Genomic DNA, 20,523 nt, shown 5'->3' with positions numbered 1-20,523 from the left:
AGAAGGAAACTGAGACTCAGAAAAAATGATAGATTGTCCAAAGTTATGTAGTACATTAGAATCAGAGCTCCTTCAGTTACACAGCAGTGATAATAGCTACCACTTAATAATAATAACTGCTGTAAATCAGGCACATGCTAAGAGCTTTACAGAGGTTTACTCATTGAAACCTCTCCCAAAGTACAGACTAGCATCTCCACCTGACCACTCTACAGTTCTGCTTGGCTGTCTAATAAACATCTCAAGGACAACACCTCCAAAATTGAACTGAGGATCTTTTCCCAAAAAACTGCTCCACTTGTAGCTTTCACTATCTCAATTGATGAGAACTTCATTCTACTTGTTCAGCGTGTGCGCGCGCACACACACACACACACTGAAGTCATCTTTGACTCCTCTATTTCACACCTCACATACAATTTCTCAGAAAAGCCTGTTGTCTCTAGATATCCCTATTCTACCCACTTCTCATCATGTCCACTGCTGGACCTGGTCCCCTCCACCATCAACTCTCCCTTGGTTACCTGCTAATCTCCTAACATGTCTCCCTGCTCTTTCTCTCTCACCCTCCTCTCCTCAGCAGCCACCCCACCTCAGCCCCTTCTATTCTTCTCAAAGCAGAGTGATCCTTTTAAAACCCAGACAGATCATGACTTTCCCCTGCTCCATACCATGCAATGGCCACCACCTCCCTCAGACTAAAAGTCAAAGTCCTCCATGGCTTAGGACGTCCTTAATGATCTGCTCTGCAACCCCTATTCAAAGGTCCATCTCCTGCTCTTCCCTGCCATGATCTTAACACTCCAGCCACCAAATAGCCTCCTCACACACTCCAGGCCTGCTCCTGCCTTAAGCCTGTGACTAGCTTATCCCTCTACCTGGAGGCTTCTCCCCCCAATAATAGCCACCTCCCTCACCTCCTTAAATCCACTCAAATCTCACATTCTCATTGTTACCTACCCTAACTCCTGATTCCCCCTATGCCGCACTAATTTTTCCTTTTTCATAGCACTCATCACCTTCTAACGTATTATATGATGTATTTATTTGTCTCTCTCCACTAGATTGTGAATTCTTCGAGGACAACGATCCTCGTTTTGTTCATTGATATATATATTCCAAGCGCCTAAGACAGCGTTTGTCACATATTCAAACTGGTAAATGAGTAAGCCACCGCACTGACATCTTATGACGCTGTCAAGAAGTGCCTTGCTGGAGGGGGGGGGAAGGGATGGGGTGGCTAGGTGATAGACATTGGGGAGGGTATGTGCTATGGTGAGTGCTGTGAATTGTGCAAGACTGTTGAATTACAGATCTCTACCTCTGAAATAAATAATGCAATATATGTTAAGAAAAAAAAGAAGATAGCAGGAGGGAAAGAATGAAGGGGGGGAAATCGGAGGGGGAGACGAACCATGAGAGACGATGGACTCTGAGAAACAAACTGAGGGTTCTAAAGGGGAGGGGGGTGGGAGGGTGGGTTAGCCTGGTGATGGGTATTAAAGAGGGCACGTTCTGCATGGAGCACTGGGTGTTATGCACAAACAATGAATCATGGAACACTACATCAAAAACTAATGATGTAATGTATGGTGATTAACATAACAATAAAAAATTTTTTAAAAGGCACTTTAACATTCACTGTCCCTTTGAAGTCAAAACAGGGATTGCGACCCATTCTCCGCTCTCTAGGTCCATCTGGCGGCAGCTGCGCAGACGGAATTGTTCCTCTTCTCTCAGCGCCGTCCCAAGTTTGTTCGGAACTATTTAGCTCGGTTCTCACTCAGTGCTCATCGGACCGAAATCAAAGAGCACAAACCCAGAGCAGGAAATTGTAGTGCCTTGAGAAGCATCATCCGTAACCAATAGGCGCAAAGATCTAGTTCACGTGGTTCAAATTCAGCCTATCGTGCTCCTAATATTCTTCAACTCACCCCCTTCCGCTTCTGGCTTTTTCTTTCTCGACAAGATGGCCACACCGGTAGCAGCGGCGAGTGCTCCCGCTGCCACTCCCGCTCCAGCCCCCGCCCCGGCCGCAGCCCCAGCCTCGGTCCCAGCCCCGGCCCCAACCCCAGCCTCAGCGCCAGCGCCGGCTGCGGCTCCAGCGCCGGTCCCAGCTCCAACGCCGGCTCCAGCCTCCTCCTCAGACTCGGCGACTGCAGCGGCCACGACTGCGGCTCCGGGCCAGACCCCGGCCTCAACGCCAGCCCCAGCGCAGACTCCGGCGCAGTCGCTGCCGGGTCCTGCTCTCCCAGGCCCCTTCCCTGGCGGCCGTGTGGTCCGGCTGCACCCGGTCATTTTGGCCTCCATCGTGGACAGCTACGAGCGACGCAACGAGGGCGCTGCCCGAGTTATCGGGACTCTGCTGGGTGAGTGGTCAGACCGAATTGACGTTCTCTTCTACCTCCCACCTCCCTTTTATCTTGTTCACTTCTCGTCCCATCCCCATTGACTTCTTCCTATTCCTCCATCCCACCTTCCTGCCGCGATTTATCTCCTTAAGGAACTTGAACTTTCCTGCCAGATTGCTGTCACTTCGGTCGACATAAAATACGTAAGCAGTATTGAGTTAGTGAATAAACACCATGTGCCGAATGATTTACTTTTTATTTTTAATCTTCCCAGCATTATTTCAGGTCAAGTGTGATTAGTCCCAGACTACCGAAAATGAATTCAGAATGCTGACTAGGAAGTCAAAAACGTTTGACTCCCTAAACCCAGTGACCTCGCCCCCCACGCCCCCCCCGACTAAATGTCCTTATTTTCCAGGTGTTTACAAAGACGTTTTTAACCAGTTGGCAAAAGGAGTGGGGACATCTGTAAAAAGACATCCCTTTCAACAAGTAAACCAGTTTGGCAGAAACTCATTTAGGGTTTCAGTAATATTCTGCTTTCCTAGACATTTAATCCTGGTCTTCTGTCTGTAGTCTCCCTGATAAGTTAATTTGTAAAACTGAGAAGCAGTAAAGGATTACTGATAATAGGTCCCTTTCTCTGGGGACTGCTGATCCCATCAAAGTCATTTCACTCCATCTTTGTCACCAATTTTAGATACCTTTGTGAATCCATTCTAGCTTCAATCGTCATTTTTCGTATTCTCAAATACGTAATAGTCCTTCCACCATAGAAGACAATCGGTGTGTTGCAAAGAGGACAAGATTTATAGGTAGTTTTCACCAAATAGTAATCATGTGTCTTGGGACAAATTACCTAAAGTCTAGTTCTTTCAGGGGCTACTTAGACTTAGTCTTTGCAGGAACTAAATTATCACTAAAAGCATCTAACTGCTGGCACACATTAGGTACAAAATGGCTGTTGGTTGCCATCCTCCACCACATCAGCGCTATACACCACCCCCCCAACACACCCACCCACCCACCCTCCTGCTCTCTGTCTTTAAAGGTTTAGCGTTTTACAGGAACTTCAATGGATCCATAATCTTCCAAACATTGTCAAGGTTTTCCTCAAACTAAACCTTTGTATTCTCTTTGCCACTAATACCTTCTCTGCTCTCCCTCATTTAAGTTCCACTCATTTTCCAGGATCCCAGGAAAAATGTTATGTGTCAGTCCGTCATCTCATACTACCACCCTCACCTCCATTCTTTTTTTATTGTTATGTTAATCACCATACATTACATCATTAGTTTTAGATGTAGTGTTCCATGATTCATTGTTTGCATATAACACCTAGTGCTCCATGCAGAACGTGCCCTCTTTAATACCCATCACCAGGCTAACCCATCCTCCCACCCCCCTCCCCTCTAGAACCCTCAGTTTGTTTTTCAGAGTCCATCGTCTCTCATGGTTCGTCTCCCCCTCTGATCTCCCCCTCTTCATTCTTTCCCTCCTGCTATCTTCTTCTTCCTTTTTTTTTTTTTTAACATATAATGTATTATTTGTTTCAGAGGTACAGGTCTGTGATTCAACAGTCTTGCACAATTCACAGCGCTTACCAGAGCACATACCCTCCCCAGTGTCTATCACCCAGTCACCCCATCCCTCCCACCCCCCACCACTCCAGCAACCCTCAGTTTGTTTCCTGAGATCAAGAATTCCTCATATCAGTGAGGTCATATGATACATGTCTTTCTCTTTTTGACTTATTTCGCTCAGCATAACACCCTCCAGTTCCATCCACGTCGTTGCAAATGGCAAGATCTCATTCCTTTAATGGCTGCCTAATATTCCATTGTATATATATACCACATTTTCTTTATCCATTCATCTGTCGATAGACATCTTGGCTCTTTCCACAGTTTGGCTCTTGCCTCACCTCCATTCTTAACTGTGTCCTGCTTTGAGCTCCTGTTATAAATGATTTTTTGCAACACTAACTTGGCACTTGACAAATACTGATTTACTTTTTTAGCTCCAGTGCCAGATGTTCCAAACTCACTGGAGCTATTTAACTAAAGAAACAGTTCTTCACCCAGGGAGACACTAAGTGCCCCAGATGCTGTAGTGATCCTAGTTAGACCGACTGTAATCTAGATCTTCAGATCCTTCTTCCAGACTGGGATCATGGTACAGTGCTAGGTGTTATAGGGACAGTACTTACTGAAAAATGAAACAAAGACTGCTCACTAGGAGCTTAAAATTGTCTCAGGTATTAATTCATGAAACATACTTAATTTGGTTAAATGAAGTCACTGGTACCTTTTAAGTATCATAAAACTGTTGGGTATTTAGAATTCAAAGTTTGACAAAACAACTACTCTAACCATAAATTCAAGATGAAGATCTACTCATATGTAAATAATTGGAATACAATGTGATAAATGCTCGAACTAAAGGGTGTTGTAGTGGCATGGAACTATAGAAGAATTAAAACTGCTTCAGAAGTTTGAAATTGTCACATTTATCAAATGTTGATGAGAGGTCAAATAAGATAAAGCATATTTATCCACTGGGTTTGGAGACATAGTTTCAGCTACAGGAGCAGAAACCATAGTGAAGTGGAATTAAACAGACACAGGTGTGGCAGCATTGTGGTCTGTGGTAAAGGGGGGAAGTGCTTGAAGCCTTGTATGGATGGTGCCAGTAGGTTAGAGAAACATGGAGAACTCAAGGGACTAGCAGTCTTAGGTCAAGAAACAAATGTAGTGGGAGTAAAGGTATCAGAACTAGAATAGAAGCTTGTGGTAAAAGACTGAAACTGATGTTTAAGGTTTACAGGTAGAAGGTTTCTGGATGATGATGGGGTTAAGGTTATGACCACGGGACTAGATGGCTGAAAGGAGATACAGGTGAAGCTCCCTAAAATTGTACTCTGAGGCTAGGCTTCTGTATGGGTGGCTAACGTAGACATTGTCAGAGTTTTGTGGATTGAATTATAAGAGAAAGTCTAGTGGCTGAAAAGTGAAGGTCACAGAGTGAAGATCTGGAGCAGGACTGGTAGCAGGAAAGAACAGATAGCAGAAGAGCTTGTGAAGGAAGAATAGACCCTGTTTGTTGATGGTTAAAGTAAAGAGATGAAGGGCGCCTGGGTGGCTCAGTTGGTTAAGCGACTGCCTTCAGCTCAGGTCATGATCCCAGGGTCCTGGGATCGAGTCCCGCATCGGGCTCCCTGCTCTGCGGGGAGCCTGCTTCTCCCTCTCCCACTCCCCCTGCTTGTGTTCCCTCTCTCGCTGTGTCTCTCTCTGTCAAATAAATAAATAAAATCTTTTTAAAAAAAAAAAAAAGTAAAGATGACTTCAGAGTTTCGGTTCTCTGGAGAATCCTGGTTCCATCGATGCACATGGCTGAACTTGGAGCTTATGAGTTCAATTTTTTGTTCATTGACTTTGAGGAAGCCTCTGAAAGCATTTGGAAAGTAATCGGAGGCTATTGAGAGCTCTAGGGTTTTATAACACATGGACAATTCTCTCTCACAGGAACCGTTGACAAGCATTCAGTGGAGGTTACTAACTGCTTTTCAGTGCCGCACAACGAGTCAGAAGATGAGGTGAGTGGGAGCTTGAGCTGCCACTGTGTGGTCTATAGCTATTCGTTTGCTAGGCTCTCCCTAAGCCCTCTCCCTCCCCACCCCCCGCACAGTATGTTGAGTTCATAACTAGAAGTCCTACAGTTCAAAGAGCTTTTTTTCTATGTGTACATACTTGCTGGCCCTCTTTTGTCTGCTGGGGGTGGCCCCTTGTCCTTTTCTTCCATTTTTTTCTATGGACTTCTGGCTTAGCTTCCTTTTCTGCCTGCCCTCTTAGGTGGCTGTTGACATGGAATTTGCTAAGAACATGTATGAATTACACAAGAAAGTCTCTCCAAATGAGCTCATCCTGGGCTGGTAAGTTGGAGTGGGGAGAATGGAAAGTTTCGGTGATTGCCAAGGTTTTTTGCCACCAGACTAGACATTACACTCTGTTTTGGAGACAGAATATTGGAAGTATATTACCTCAAGGATCTACGAATTTAGTGTGTTTTGCTGGCAGTTTGGATCTCATGAGGCCAAGAATATTTACTTTGAAATGTAGCTTTTCCTAAGCAAGTATTTTTGCCTTGCTGGTGGCTTATAAAGTTGTAAGAGCTCTGAGAGTCAGCCTTTGATTTGATTTGATACAGTTTTCAGTGTATTTATTATTTTTACATTTGGGGAGTCACTGAGGGTAACGCTACCATAGGAGTGTCAGGCACCTAGAGACACCCATGTCACCATTGTGTTTGGTCTTAATGTCACATGTAGACGTGAATCCACACTGTGTTCCATTTTCCAGGTATGCTACAGGCCATGACATTACAGAGCATTCTGTGCTGATCCACGAGTACTACAGCCGGGAAGCCCCCAACCCCATTCACCTCACTGTGGACACGAGCCTCCAGAATGGCCGCATGAGCATCAAGGCCTATGTCAGGTGACCAGTGTTTTGGGACACAAAGGCGTAAAAGGCTTATCTAGTTCATACCATGCCTGGATGACACCCACCTCCACGCAAAGCAGGTTTAATCCTTCAGTGTATAGCTCATTATCTCCTAAGGAAGCCCATTCCTCACTCTCAACAGGTATCGTTAGAAGGGCTTTACTCTGAAACAAAATCTGTCCCTGAAATATCCACTCACAGATACCAGTTGTACCCCAAATTTCTACTCATTGGTCTTAACCAATTTCAAATGACAGTCTTTTAGGTATTTGCGCAAACTATCACGTTTTTCATGTCATCTTTTCTATAAACTAACTCTTAGTGGCTCCTATAGCTGATCCTCACGTGGTATTTTGGTCACGATCCTTCACTACGTTCTGTTTTTTCTGAGTCACCCTTTAGTTTGCCATTATTCTGAGAACTGAACACAGGACTCTGGGTAGTACACATTAAAGGATGACTGTCCTTTTTTGAATACATCTATTACCCCAGGGTTGAGTACAGTTTTGATGACAATAAGATTAGAGTTTTGACATACTGAGCTTGCAGGCAGTTAAAATGCCCGTTGATGGGGGAGGTTGAGAACGGCTCCAGTGGCATGCTGAAGAAGGGGCTGCTAGAGGAGTTGGGAGGATTGTCTTTCCTGGTTAGAGTGAATTTGTTAGTGCCTATCTTACTGAGTTTGACTTTGTGCTGTTTGTGTGTGTTGTGATGTAAGCAGTTAGCCATGATGCGGTGAGATGGTGGTGGATGCCAAGTGCTTATGGGCTAGTTGGTGTACCACTAAGCTTTATTCATTGCCTGATTTCTTAGCCTTTCCAGATATTTCAGACTCTTCGTGGTCCAGTTAAAAATAATACTGTTGACATAGTAAAGGCAGTCACCTTATAGTGAGATTACTTATAGCAGCCAGTCTAGTCTTGGTGGGCTGGAGTCAATTGGCTTTTTTTCAGTGCTGATGAAGGGCTCAGTCTCATAGAAGACCTGTCCTTTTTCTTCTTTCCTTGGGGGTGGATGTCTGGGCAGCCAGCTCGACAGGGAAATCCAGTGTCTTGTTTCATCACTGAGATTGCACAGTGAGTGAAGCAGTCCTCTGAAGGCCAGGTCGGGTATGAACGGTGAGTGCCCTCTCCCAGGCCAGGGTTTGTATGTGGAATGAGCTAGAGGAAAAAAAGTGACTTGCTCCCACGAAATCTCAGGTTTAGATGGTTCCAGCCTTATCTCAGAACTGTGGAACCCGTACTCTTGGTATAAGTGCTTTCCCAGCCTAGACTAGGAAGCTCTCCCCCAAGTCCATTTGTTTATCTTGACTTCTCTCTCCCCAGCACTTTAATGGGTGTCCCTGGGAGGACCATGGGGGTGATGTTCACACCTCTGACAGTGAAATATGCATATTATGACACCGAACGCATTGGAGGTGAGTAACCTTCCCATTCCTTCTTTTGAGGTCTGGTATTTTCAGGGGAGGGGTTTGCCACTCTAACGAGTGGAGGGCTTTGGGTGGGTTGAAGAGGAACCATTGATCTAAGATTTGTGATATAAATCGGCTGCCAGGAATTATTTGTGGAATTATTAGAGGTGGGAAATTATCAGCACCAGAGGCTATGTGGCCATACATAGAAGAGCAAAACCAGCGATTAGCATACTGGGTACAGAAGTTGAGCTCTAGCAGGAAGAAGAAAAGCTAACAAGGGCAGAGCAAGGGAGTTTAGAGAAATTGGCTATGTCCAGAGGGAGGTGGGGAAGTTAGCAGAATGGTTAGACATCATCTCTTTCCTGATGGGGTGACTGAAATCTCTGTGCCTGTTCTATTCCCCATCTCACTCCCACAGTTGACCTGATCATGAAGACCTGTTTTAGCCCCAACCGGGTGATTGGGCTCTCAAGCGACTTGCAGCAAGTAGGAGGGGCATCAGCTCGCATCCAGGATGCCCTAAGCACAGTGTTGCAGTATGCAGAGGATGTGCTGGTGAGGGGGGGAAGGAAAGAAAGGAGGAGGGCATGATCTCCACTCCGAGATCACTGAGAGGTGTGCTGGCAAAATGGCAGTCCTCGGTGGTGAGAATTAACTGTGCCTCATTGTATCTTTGTTTGGTGCTCAGTCTGGAAAGGTGTCAGCTGACAATACCGTGGGCCGCTTCTTGATGAGTCTGGTTAACCAAGTACCCAAGATAGTTCCCGATGACTTTGAGACTATGCTCAACAGCAACATCAATGTGAGTGCCATCCCTGGGCTTCTGGGATCTTGTGTCTTCCCCCACCTCAGCTCATGCACAAATGTGAAGGGAGTTGGGGGAGATGACCCAGAGGGGAGAGGAGGAGGGGCTTTGCCTTTGACCCCTTGCAGTCCAGGTTGGGACAAAGGAAGAGATAGTACACGTGCTTGGAGATGCCCCCGCCTTCTCTTCCTTGATTCCATATCTCAGGTACTGATACTACTGTGACTTGTTATGTAGATTCATGGCTGAAAGAAATGCTAAATCTAGAGGTTAATGAAAATGCAATTTCTTATTTTCCCCATCTGAGTTCACAGACACTCCCTCCTCCATATTCTACCCATGGACCTTGGCTAAAGCACCCCACGTTTATTAGTGTATCGGTAGGGACGAAAAAGTGTTCTCAAACATTTCCTTCTTATCTTCCACCTTCGACTCTTGCCCAGCCTCTTCCTGAGCTGTCATTTATCCAGGCTGTCCTCATACCCAGTATTCACCATGGAGCTGGCCAATGCCAGACTTTCTTTTCCCTTTCCACCCAATCCCTCACTCATTGTGGCTTCTTCCTCTTCCAGGACCTGCTGATGGTGACCTACCTGGCCAATCTCACGCAGTCACAGATTGCCCTCAATGAGAAACTTGTAAACCTGTGAATGGGCCCCACGCAGCACTCCTGCCAGTCTGGGCCACCCTAGGACTCAGAATGGAGTGAAGTAGAATGGTTTTCTTGTGGTTTGAGTCACACTGAGTCAGTCAACTGCTTGTGACTCTAAATAAATATAGCCTACCTTTTGTAAATGAATCCATCTTACATGAGTTTACTGCTGGGTGGGGGGGAAGAACTGTTCTAGAGCACACATAGAAACCAGGAAGTGAATACTCTGGGTTGGTTGTGTTTTTATGACTCTCCATCAGTGGTTGCTTGCACCCATAGCCCAAGCTCAAGCCACTTTATCTTCACCTGACTCCAGACCAGATAGCCTTCTTTGCACACTGGTTTTATAGAGGTACTTTATTCCCACTCTTTTGCCTATGATCAGAGCAAACTGAACCCCCCAAAAATAGATTTTTATCACTTCTCTTCCATAGCACCTTAAATGAATGGCAGTACAGAGTGGTGCCCTGTGCACAGTTAGGAGTACCTAGAGCATGTGCTAGTGAGTGAGTGGAGAGGAAAGAAGGGAGTGGGTACAAATCTCAGTCCTGGGACCCATGAGGATATGCTGGTGGAAAGACAGTCTTCTGAGGATTAACTGCGCTTTACCAAATTTTTCTTTTGGCTTTCAGTCTGGAAAGGTATCCACTGACAATACTCTGAACCATTTCTTGATGGGTCATGTGGTTTCCACAGGAAGTAAAAATGAGAATCCATGCAGGGAAAATAAGAGAATTAGATACTTAATCTGAACTGAAAGAGTAGAGAACATGGTCAGAGTCATAAACTACTTGAATAATTATTCAAGAACTTTTTGCCACTATGGTTTGGGGAGGCAAAATTAGTATCTATAGATTAAAGAGATTTCCCCAAAACTCCAAATTTCTTGGGTAATATATGTAACTTGAGACCACCCTTTGGAATCTATGCAAAGACTAGATGCCATTTCCCAGGTATTTTATAGGATAGTGGTGACCTCAAACAGCCCTTTCGTCTGATATCCTAGAGTGTTCTACCTGGGCACTGCGAGATGTCTTAGGTTGAGAAAGAAATGGGTCATCATTCAGGGACTGAGGCTTGGTTACATATTGGAGTGAAAAGGCGAATGAAGGCAAGTGCGTATCAAAAAGGCCTGGATCCTGATTCTGGTTCTGAGATCTGTAACCTTAGGAAAGACAAAATCTGAGGGTCATAAAATGCAGATCATAATAATACATAGCCCATTAGAGTACTGTGTGAATTTGATAAAGTAATGAATATCAGGTTAACGTGCAGACAACAGTGCCTGGTAACAGTAAGCGTACGGGAAGTGCTAGCGATTACGTCTAAAGCTGAATACAGTTCAAAAGTAGTAAGAAACCTATGAACCCCATCCTGGATCCCAATTCTGATTCTGATATGTAACCTTACGAAATACAAGTTCTTGGGGTTATATATATAGTAAAGATACTTTTTTACATGTAGGTAAACATAAATAGATGATAAAAGTTATGCCAAATTGTGAGGTTAAAAATAGCGTGCACAATGGGAAAAGGGTTGATCAGAGCTCCAGTGTTTGTGTTCTATTTTTTGGGTGGGTGGTTTAATATCAACTTTAGTTTTTTTAAATATGCGTGCTAAAATGCCAAGGTTGATCACTGAAAATATATATAACCTCCAAATGAAAGTGATAGGAAATAATGGAATAAGGAAAAGGAAAGAAAAATTGAGAAATGAGAAAGCATGAAAAAAGTGGGTAAAGCAAATTAATAAAGATGGCAAAAATAAGTCCAGATATAGTAACCACGATAAATGTAAAAAGGATTAAACTAACGAGAAAAAAAAGATTGAATTTTAAAGCAAAACAAACCCCAGCCATACTTCGTTTGCAGGAGACACAACTAAAACATGGACACAGAAAGTTGTCTTGCAACTATAAGCAGGACATCTTAAAATGTTGAATAAAAAAGAGTAGTCTCGGGAGACATTACATATTATAGAGTCAAAATGCAAAATCTAACCCTTCCTCTTTCCTTAGAGGCTGCTGAGAGCCTGGTACCTTTGACCCTCCTGAGAAGCATAGGACAGGGGACAAGAGAAATACCATCTCTCAAGAAATGTGCTGTCTTCAAGCCGAGGGCAGCCAAAAGCATTTCTCCTGGAATTGAGATTGTAAACCTACAGAAGGCCAGAAGAGTCACTGGGGAAGATTTTCACTGAGGAAGTAAACCTAGACCCCAGGAATGGAACTTGAAAGATGGCAAGGAGGTGTTCCTGGGAGTGAGAATAAGCTTGAGCGAAGCAGAGGTAGACTGTGGCCTGGACACAGTGAAGAGACATGGTGCAAAGGACAGCTAGCAAGAGAATGGTTGATGCAGGCTTGTCAGCACCAGAATAGCTTAGGAAGACCTCTACAAAGTTTCTGAAAGAGACAGGAGTACTTTTCAGGGTGATGCCATTGGTCATCTGAAAGGTAGGTGGAGTGGTCCAAGGGAGAACTGTAGGTAACGTGAATTAGGACCTTAAGAGGCCCAGGAAACGAAGAGGCAGAACACATGAGAAACGGCAGCCTGGCATGCCTTGGTTGAGCACACGGTACGGTTCTTTGCCATTTGCTCTGCCTGGTGGCTGCCACACACCCTCCCATTCCATACAGAGTGGGACGTGGAAGCAGTGACTGCCAGCAGTTCTGAGCATCCCATGATGGGGAGAAGCAGCAATCTGTTGGAAACAGGAAGTTAAGGCTAAGATGGCACTTCCACAGTCTGAGCAGAAATGGAACAAGCCTGTACCGATGAAGATAATGCTCCAGAGCTGGCAAACTCCCCACCCCCACCCTGCATGTCCGCCCTGTCACATGATGTTCCCTGTTAGGGCTCTTCAACAATCTTAGTGAAATTTTTCCTACCCCTACTCCTCAAACAGCTTTCTAAAGAACCCCCTAATCAGTCCCAAGCATTTCCTGCACTAGAACCTTCAAATACTAACCTATCTTATCTATCTCCTCCAAAATCGTGTCTAAACAGTCCACAGACCTTACCCACCCCAAACTAATTAGTCCTTTCAGTCCTCCAAACCATGCCAACCAACTAGCCCTACTAAGCCATGGACCCACCATCGATCCATTTCTCAATCCCTCTTCCCACTGAAGCTGTTCAATACTAGTTTACCCAGTGTCCTTGAGCTTCATGCTAATGGTTGCTTTGATAGAGAACGTTCGCTTCATAGGCGTAAATGGCATATTCCTGTACCTTCCCTTTTACCACCCTGTAAATCCCTTAGGATTTACACTGAGATCGTGAGCATTTTGACATTAGGAGAATGCTCAATGGTTGGCCTAACTCTAAATAAAGTACCCTGAGCCCTTGGACATCTGGGTCCTAGAAGTACACATTGACTCAGAACAGATCGATCCCACAGCCGTGCATCCTCTGGTATACTGAGCCTCTGGACTTAACCCTGAAAGAACTCTGATTCTGGACCACTTGACCCAATGGGCAGATTGATGCCAAGTGGCAATGAGTCTCTGAAGGTATCTCGACGCACACGACGGGTAATAACCCTTTGCACACTTAACATCATTTGCTGTGTATTCACTGTTATCATTCAGCATTAAGATGTTAGTAGTATTTGTCAAATATCATGCCAGCACTAGGTGAATAATGTGCACTCCGTGTTACTGGCCTTAAGGAGTTTACATTTTGGTGGGGAAAGCAAAAGTAAATGATTAGTTGCAAAACAGTAGAAAATGAGTGCTAGATCTAGCATTTACTGAGCACCTATATTGTTTGGTCAATTCATATTACAGAGGGAGCTGGGCTCAGAGAAGTTGAGTACATAAGGTAGGGAACACGGTAAGTGATGAAACAATTTTAATTTGGGTCTGGATTTTTTTTTTTTTTCTCTCTGTAGCCCTCTGCTTCAGTTTCGTGGCCCAATGAAATAGTTATTAGAGCGAAAATGCAACATAACAGGAGCATATTACAAGGATTGACCAGCTCTGTCATAGGGAGCCTGGGAAGATTCTACCCAGATGTGATACCTGAGCTGGCCTTTATTTTGAACAAGGAAATCAGAAAAGGATAAATGGAGCAGAGGAAACATTTTAAAAAGCTTAACCTGTTCAGAACCTAAGGAGGCTAATGCAGGAGGCCGACCATAAGGGCCCTCAGGCTATGGAGATTGGATTTTATTCTAGAAGTGGGAAGGCACTAGATAATTAGGGATTTTAGGAAGATCACCTGGTAGTGCAGAGGAAGCATGGAAAGAGAAAAGCAGGAGGTGGGAAGACCAGTCAGGGCCACTGTGATTGCTCAGATGACTGGTGGTGGTGACGGTGACAAGACTCCGTTTGAAGAGGGTGTTATAAGGCAGACTCCGGAGGGTGTGGAGATTGGTTGAACTTGGATGGTGAGACTTGTGAGTTTAGGATGTTGCCTGGTTTCTGATAAAGATGATTGAAGGGATGATAGTATATGGAAAGCCTGGCTACTCCAGAGTGGTGGAAGTTTAGAGGATACAGAGATGTGTCCAGAATTAAGATTAGAGGAGTAGGTTGGGACCTGTTAAAGCCCAAAATGGAGTCATTTGCCGCCCTCCCCCCAAGATTTAATTAGTTTCAGCCTATCCCAGGAATGTCACCTTTTAACAGTCAAATCTGAAATTTCCTGACTAACACTAGTGAGGCAATCTGCATAATGAAAAATCCTGCCATTTCTTTCTCCCCCCTCCAAAAGGATACGTCCTGGCCTGAAACAATCCTTTTATTTATTTATTTTTTTAAGATTTTACTTATTTGACAGAGAGCACCCAAACGGGGAACAGCAGAGGGAAAGGGAGAAGCAGGCTTCCCGCTGAGCAGGGAGCCCAATGCGGGGCTTGATCCCAGGACCCTGGCTCATGACCTGAGTCGAAGGCAGATGCTTAACTGACTGAGCCACCCAGGTGCCTCCAATCCTTTTATTTTGCCGGTAACTTGCCTTACCCTCTTTCCTATGAAGACCTTCCATTTTGTACAACTGGGAGCATCTCTCCTTGCTAGATGGGATGCTGCCCAACTCATGAATCGCTTGACAAACCGAATTAGACCTTCATATTTACTCAGTTGAATTTTGTTCTTTAACAGACCAAATGGTGAAGTCTTAAATGCAGCCAAGTAATTGTGATGTCTTTGATAAACTATGGGACTGCACCAGATCTTTTTGAGGAAAGGCTGAAGAATTTACTCGTTTGAGTAAAGTAATACTTACCAGCTGCCAACAATATGCTAAGCAAGAAGTCCTGGTGCCTGCTTAGAACCTGCTGGAGGGGACAGACAAAGAGGTGATTGCTTTGGGAATCACAAGGCATTGGAGGTCATGGACAGCTTCCAGTTAGGAAGTAAAATCCAAGCTGGAGGAAACAGACTGAAAAAGGAGAGAGAGGAAAACAGCATTCTAAGCACAGAAAGCTGGCAAAGGCTCAGACACAGTGTCAACCATGTGGCTCCGTCGTTGCTGACTCTTGGCTAAGGAGATGTTTGTAAGGAAAGAACACTGTGCTAGGTTGACGGGAAAAGGATGGTACTGTTTTTTTTTTTTAACAGCCTGTGCTAACATGTGCACAAGTTTATTTTTACTGTGAATGTGTGTTCACACATTCTCTTTGTATGTGGTTGTGCATATGCTAAAAACTTCAGAATGTGTCTGGATGAGACAGATAATATGTGTTATCTAAGTTCTAAGACACCACAGTCCTCTGATTTTCTCCCAACCCCCTTACCCAGTCTTTTCTGTGCTTTAGCCTGGTCCTTCTGATGTAGAAAAGATGTTAGGGTTTGAAGCCGATGGCCAAGAAAGAATTCTTGAGATGTCGTTGGTGCAAAAAGGTGGTTTTATTAAAGCATGGAGACAGGACCCGTGGGCAGAAAAAGCTGCACTGGGGTCATGAGGAGTGGCCGATTATATACTTTCAAATTGGGGGGTGTAGTTAGGGAAAGTATAAGCCTGCCAGGTGTTTTGAAAATAAGGTTTCCAGGATCCTGAGGGGGCTAGCTATTGTTAGGAAAAGTTCATTTATTACTGTTTGGTAAAAATTCACTCATGAGACCCTTCAGATGTATATCAGTGGGCCATATGCTTGGAGGATGATTGCTAACATGTATCTTAGGGAGTTGGGGAGTAGAGAAAAAGGAAGTTTCCAAAGGAATTTTTATATGTTAAAGTAGACTTACAGGATCCCTGGGGGGCAGGCTAAGATTGCCTTTTGCCCGGAGCAAAGTATTAACATTGAGGCGGCTGAGTTCCTAGAGGAATGTCACTCTGCCTGTTTCAAGGACTTGTCAGTGGGCTGTAGGTAGTAAAGAAATTTAATAATTTTTCTTCTGCCTTTGTTTCCCACATCACCTCCTCCTCTGAGCCTCCCTTAAGGTTTCATTTCCCTAGGCTTCCATCCTGGGCCTCTTCACTGTCTACTCCACACTCTGTGCCGGGAAGATTTCCTAGAATCCTTTGACTGCAATTATTGCCAATTGGTTAAAGATTCCCAATCTTTAGCTCTAGCGCTGGCCCATATTCAGAACTGATTGCAGACTAGTAAAATGGACACCAGATATCTCACCTGGAGGTCTCAAAAGCATTTTAAATTCAACATGCTCCATATGGAACTTATTGTCTCTTCCTCACCCACAAATCACCTCCTAAATTTCCTTTCTCAGGTGATGACACACCAGGTACTCTATTGTCAAAACCAGAAATCTTGGATGAATCCTAGATTCTCCCCTGCCTTTCCACCCTCATGATTTAATCAATCATGCCTATGAAGGGAGGCTTCCATAAGAACCCATAGGACAGAGTTTAGAAAGCTTCTGGGTGGGTGAATAAGAATGCATCTAGGAACAACGTGCATGCCAGGAAGGTGGTGTAACCCCAAATTCCAGAAACAGAAGCTTTTGTCCTTGAGACCTTTCCAGACCTCGGCCTATGGATCTCTTCACCTGTTGATCTGAATCCTTTAATGTTCTTTAGTAAATCAGTGATGATAAGTAAACCGTTTTCCTGAGTTCTGTGAGGTGCTGTGGCAAATTGATCAAACCCAAGGAGGAGGTCCAATTTATAGCTGGTATGTCAGAGCACAGGGGACAACTTGGACTTGTGATTGGTATCTGAAGGGGGTAGAGGAGACTTGTGATTGGTATCTGAAGGGGGTAGAGGAAGGCAGTCTTGTGGGACTGAGCCCCTAACCTTCGAATCTGACACTATCTCCAGGTATATAATGTCAGAATAAAGTTGTAGGACACTCAGCTGGTGTCTGAGAATTGCTTGATGTGGGAAAATTACCTGCACATCCGGTCGCATAATTGTTTGATGGGAGTAGTAAGTGCAGAGTAGAATGAAAGTTTGCCTGTTCATCCTCTTTGATCCATTGTCGTCACAGCCCAGGCTAAAGTCCATACTTCTTACCACAGCCTGTAAGGCTTATCATAATCTTGCCTGACTCTCCACCTCCATACCTTACCCTCCCGGCCTGGGCTTCCTTTGCACTTGCTCTGCCCTCCGCCTAAAATATATGCTCCCTTACCTGGCTTCCTACTGCTCTTCCTGTAGGTTTTAGTCCAGGTGTGCCCTCCTCTTGGAAGGTGCTCCTACACCATAAGTGCATGACATGCTCCTATCTTAGCATTTATCTCAGCGTTTGGACTCATCTCTTTACTCTCATTAAAAAATAAAATTCAGGGGTGGGAGAGGGGGAAAAAAATTCAACTGAGTAAATTTTAAAGATCTTACTGGCTTTATTTAGTGACTCAAACCAGGTAGCATCCCATCTACCAGATAGAAGGGAGCTCTGAGGAGCTGTACAAAATGAAAGACTTTTATAGGCAGAAGGAAGCGAGAACAAGGAATATACTAGTGGACTGATGGATGGTTGTGGCAAGGTCGCTTTCCTTCATGGGATGGCAGGGGTCTGTGAGGCCAATTACCTCACTAGTGCTGACAAGGTGATTCTTGGTCTGGTTTACAAGTCCATTTCTGGGAGAGGCTGAAACTGTAATGGAGTCTCAGTTTAGTGATTAGCATATGTTCAAGTGGGCCTGGCATAAGTGACTATTTTGGACCTGTTCTGTTTCTAACACACTCTATAGGATCACAAGCTCTATGAGGGTCAAGATAGTCTATACTGTTGATTGTTACGTTCCTAGATCCTAGAGCCAACCTAGACATGATACCTTCTTGATAAATGTTTGTGACATGAATGAAGGAATACTTGGTAGCTTGCAGGGTAATTACCACAAGGCACTGTGGACATGATCATTCATCAGGAGTCATTAGGATCCTTTGGAAAGGACCTGGAGGGAGGGAGCACAGCAGACATTAGGTTATTTGTTTTACTCATTTATTCTACAAATATTTAATGATGCCTGCTCTGCACCAGACATAGTGTTGGGCACTGGGGATCTAGAGGTAAATAAACTGCTCTCTGCCCTCTATGGGTCTCAGTCTTACAGAGGAGATGCACAAAAATCAACAATCGTGACAAAATGGAATACTTGCTATAAAAGAGATAGAAACAGGTCTTGGGAAGACACAGAACACATTTAAATCCACCAGAGGGTCAGAGAAGGGAAGAGACATAGATAAGTGCCTAGGCACAGAAGAGGAAGAGCTTTGAAGGAAGAGGGATGAAAATCAAAATATTACTCTTAATTTTACAATGGCCCGTATATGGAGTGTTGTGCTTCCAAAGATACAACAGCCTAGAGGTAAAATATAGTAGCAATAACAGCCACAAGACAGTATCTCTGTCACCCAGCTCCTACCTTCGGCGTGGGGGGGCAGAGGGGCGGGATACCCACCTACAGATCCTCCAGAAAGTCGTCTGGGGTATCTTACAAGTCTCTGAACTTGGAGTCATTGTATTTTGAAATTTTAACTGGATTTTACAAAATAATTTTTTAACAAAATAATTATCCATGTCATTAAATCTTTAAAAATCTTATTTTGAATAGTTTCGTAAGTTTCTATTATGTAGACAAACTCTAATTTAAACAATTTTTTAGTTTTGAACATGTGGGCTGTTTCCACCTTTGTGTGAATATATCATTCCATGGTGAACAGCTATGTGCAAACACGAGTGTCTTGACTTTCTATTTCTTTAGAATAATTTTCGTCCTCTACTCTGTGTGGCACATTGTCACCTGGGAAACCCACGCAGTGCCACCCAACCTCTGCATGTGAAGGAGACCATTATGAAAGTACATCTCCAGCTTCTGCTTACCCTCTTTCTACTGTAGAGGGAGGGAGTGGAAGCTGAGAGGGGACCAGAGAAAATACGATTCCTCTGCCCTCCGTGGGTCCATAAATGCCACAAATCTCTCCTCCATCAGCCTAAACCAGAGTCCCTGTGAAAACTCAGAGTAGCTTTGGAGAGCAAGGGATTCTAGAGATGTGGAAACCTCAGTGTGGTTCCCTTTTATCAACCCCAGCCTATCTGCTCTCCTGAGCCTATGGGCTGCTTGTGTGTAAGAAAGTCTCTGGGCTCTGCTGGAGTCCTGGGAGAGATTACTTTAGGGCTCTGTCCCTGGTGGGCCAGTGAAATCCTGGGAGTCTGGTACAGAGGCATCTCTAGCAAGGGTGTGGCCCAGTGATCTGTGGACCCTTGAGGGAAGCAGGTGTGAGCTCTTACTGGATTCTTGCTCTGGCCAGGAGTAGTTGAACAGGTAAACTGAGTCTTCATGTTCTCCTGAAACTAGGTGTATGAGATGAGGGCTTCAGCAGGGGATCGGCATCTTGCTTGGTTCTGCCCAGCCCATCCTGGATGGAGAGACCATTTTACCTTCCAACACCCACAGAATAGCTAACAGCCAGACCTAACCCCAACAAGCCTCACTCAGTCCTCCTCGAAGAATCAAGGGATCTGTTTACTTGGCACAGCTTATTACTATGGTATCAGGTTCTAGCAGAGCTGATGAAGAAATTAGCATTTGTCCCACATACTAGCCATGATCAGCATTTCCAGGAATATTCAAATAGGGCCAGATCGCTGGAACGGCGTTGGTTCTCATTGCAGTGTTCAGGAATCCATGCATGCTTGGTTATGCAAGTCGTTACAGGGCTAACAATTCCAGTTTTCTCCCTCTACCCCGGTGTGTCTCCCAGAAGGGAAAATAATTGCAGTTGGTGATGATCTAGGCTGTGATTAGGATGATCTTTCTGGTCTGTCCCCGTCTATCTTCTGCCTCATTGGGGTTGCTAGCCCCATGCTTATGTTTCTGTTCCGTGTTGATGGTCATCAGTTTTATAATGGTCTCTGTCCCATTATGCTGGTCCTCCTGTCTGTGGTAGTAAGGAGCACAGCTCTATCTATGCCTGAGGCCTTCTGAGTCATGGCCACTAGAGGACTGCCTTGCACCACTTAAAGGCTTTTGGTTTGCCAGTTCACATTCCTTGTTCCTGAGTTTTCCAAGGGCCGCACCTTCTACTTTGGAGGGCCTAGATTGGTGCAAAATGAGTGACCAAAGCTTCTAGAGATGCTTCACCTCCAGGACCACCTTTGGTCACCTTTGAGCCACAGAGTGATGACACCAAAATATCATACTCTGTCCCCACTCCAAAATCACTCTAAACACATACTGGTTTTCAAAACATGGTTTGGAAACACAGTTTTAAGTAAAACTCCTAGGGCCCGCTCCCTTTCTGGTCAGATTATAAGATACAAGCCCTCTATACAAAAGTACTGGAGCTGCCACTTCCCAGGATAGACCCTGGCCCAGGCTCTAAAGACCAAAATGAGGTTTCTGGGGCTTTCTATCCAGGGAAGGGGTAGTGCCAGAGCTAGTGTATAGT

At 44.6% G+C, this 20,523-nt stretch overlaps 1 protein-coding gene across 1 annotated transcript; it reads left to right on the top strand.

Moving 5' to 3' along the window:
• Window positions 1–1,956: 1,956 nt before the first annotated feature.
• EIF3F (eukaryotic translation initiation factor 3 subunit F) lies at window positions 1,957–10,942 on the top strand. The gene is made up of 8 exons (XM_034995068.1): window positions 1,957–2,369; window positions 5,876–5,946; window positions 6,203–6,282; window positions 6,710–6,847; window positions 8,179–8,270; window positions 8,686–8,822; window positions 8,956–9,069; window positions 9,645–10,942. Exons 1-8 carry the CDS (start codon window positions 1,970–1,972, stop codon window positions 9,720–9,722), a joined length of 1,110 nt encoding a protein of 369 aa, XP_034850959.1. The 5' UTR covers window positions 1,957–1,969; the 3' UTR covers window positions 9,723–10,942.
• The last annotated feature ends 9,581 nt before the right edge of the window (window positions 10,943–20,523 follow it).

Source organism: Mirounga leonina, unplaced genomic scaffold, assembly GCF_011800145.1.
Source record: "Mirounga leonina isolate KUSES-001 unplaced genomic scaffold, KU_Mleo_1.0 Mir_92, whole genome shotgun sequence".
Lineage (NCBI taxonomy): Eukaryota > Metazoa > Chordata > Mammalia > Carnivora > Phocidae > Mirounga > Mirounga leonina.
This window is presented reverse-complemented; position numbering and strand designations above follow the sequence as displayed.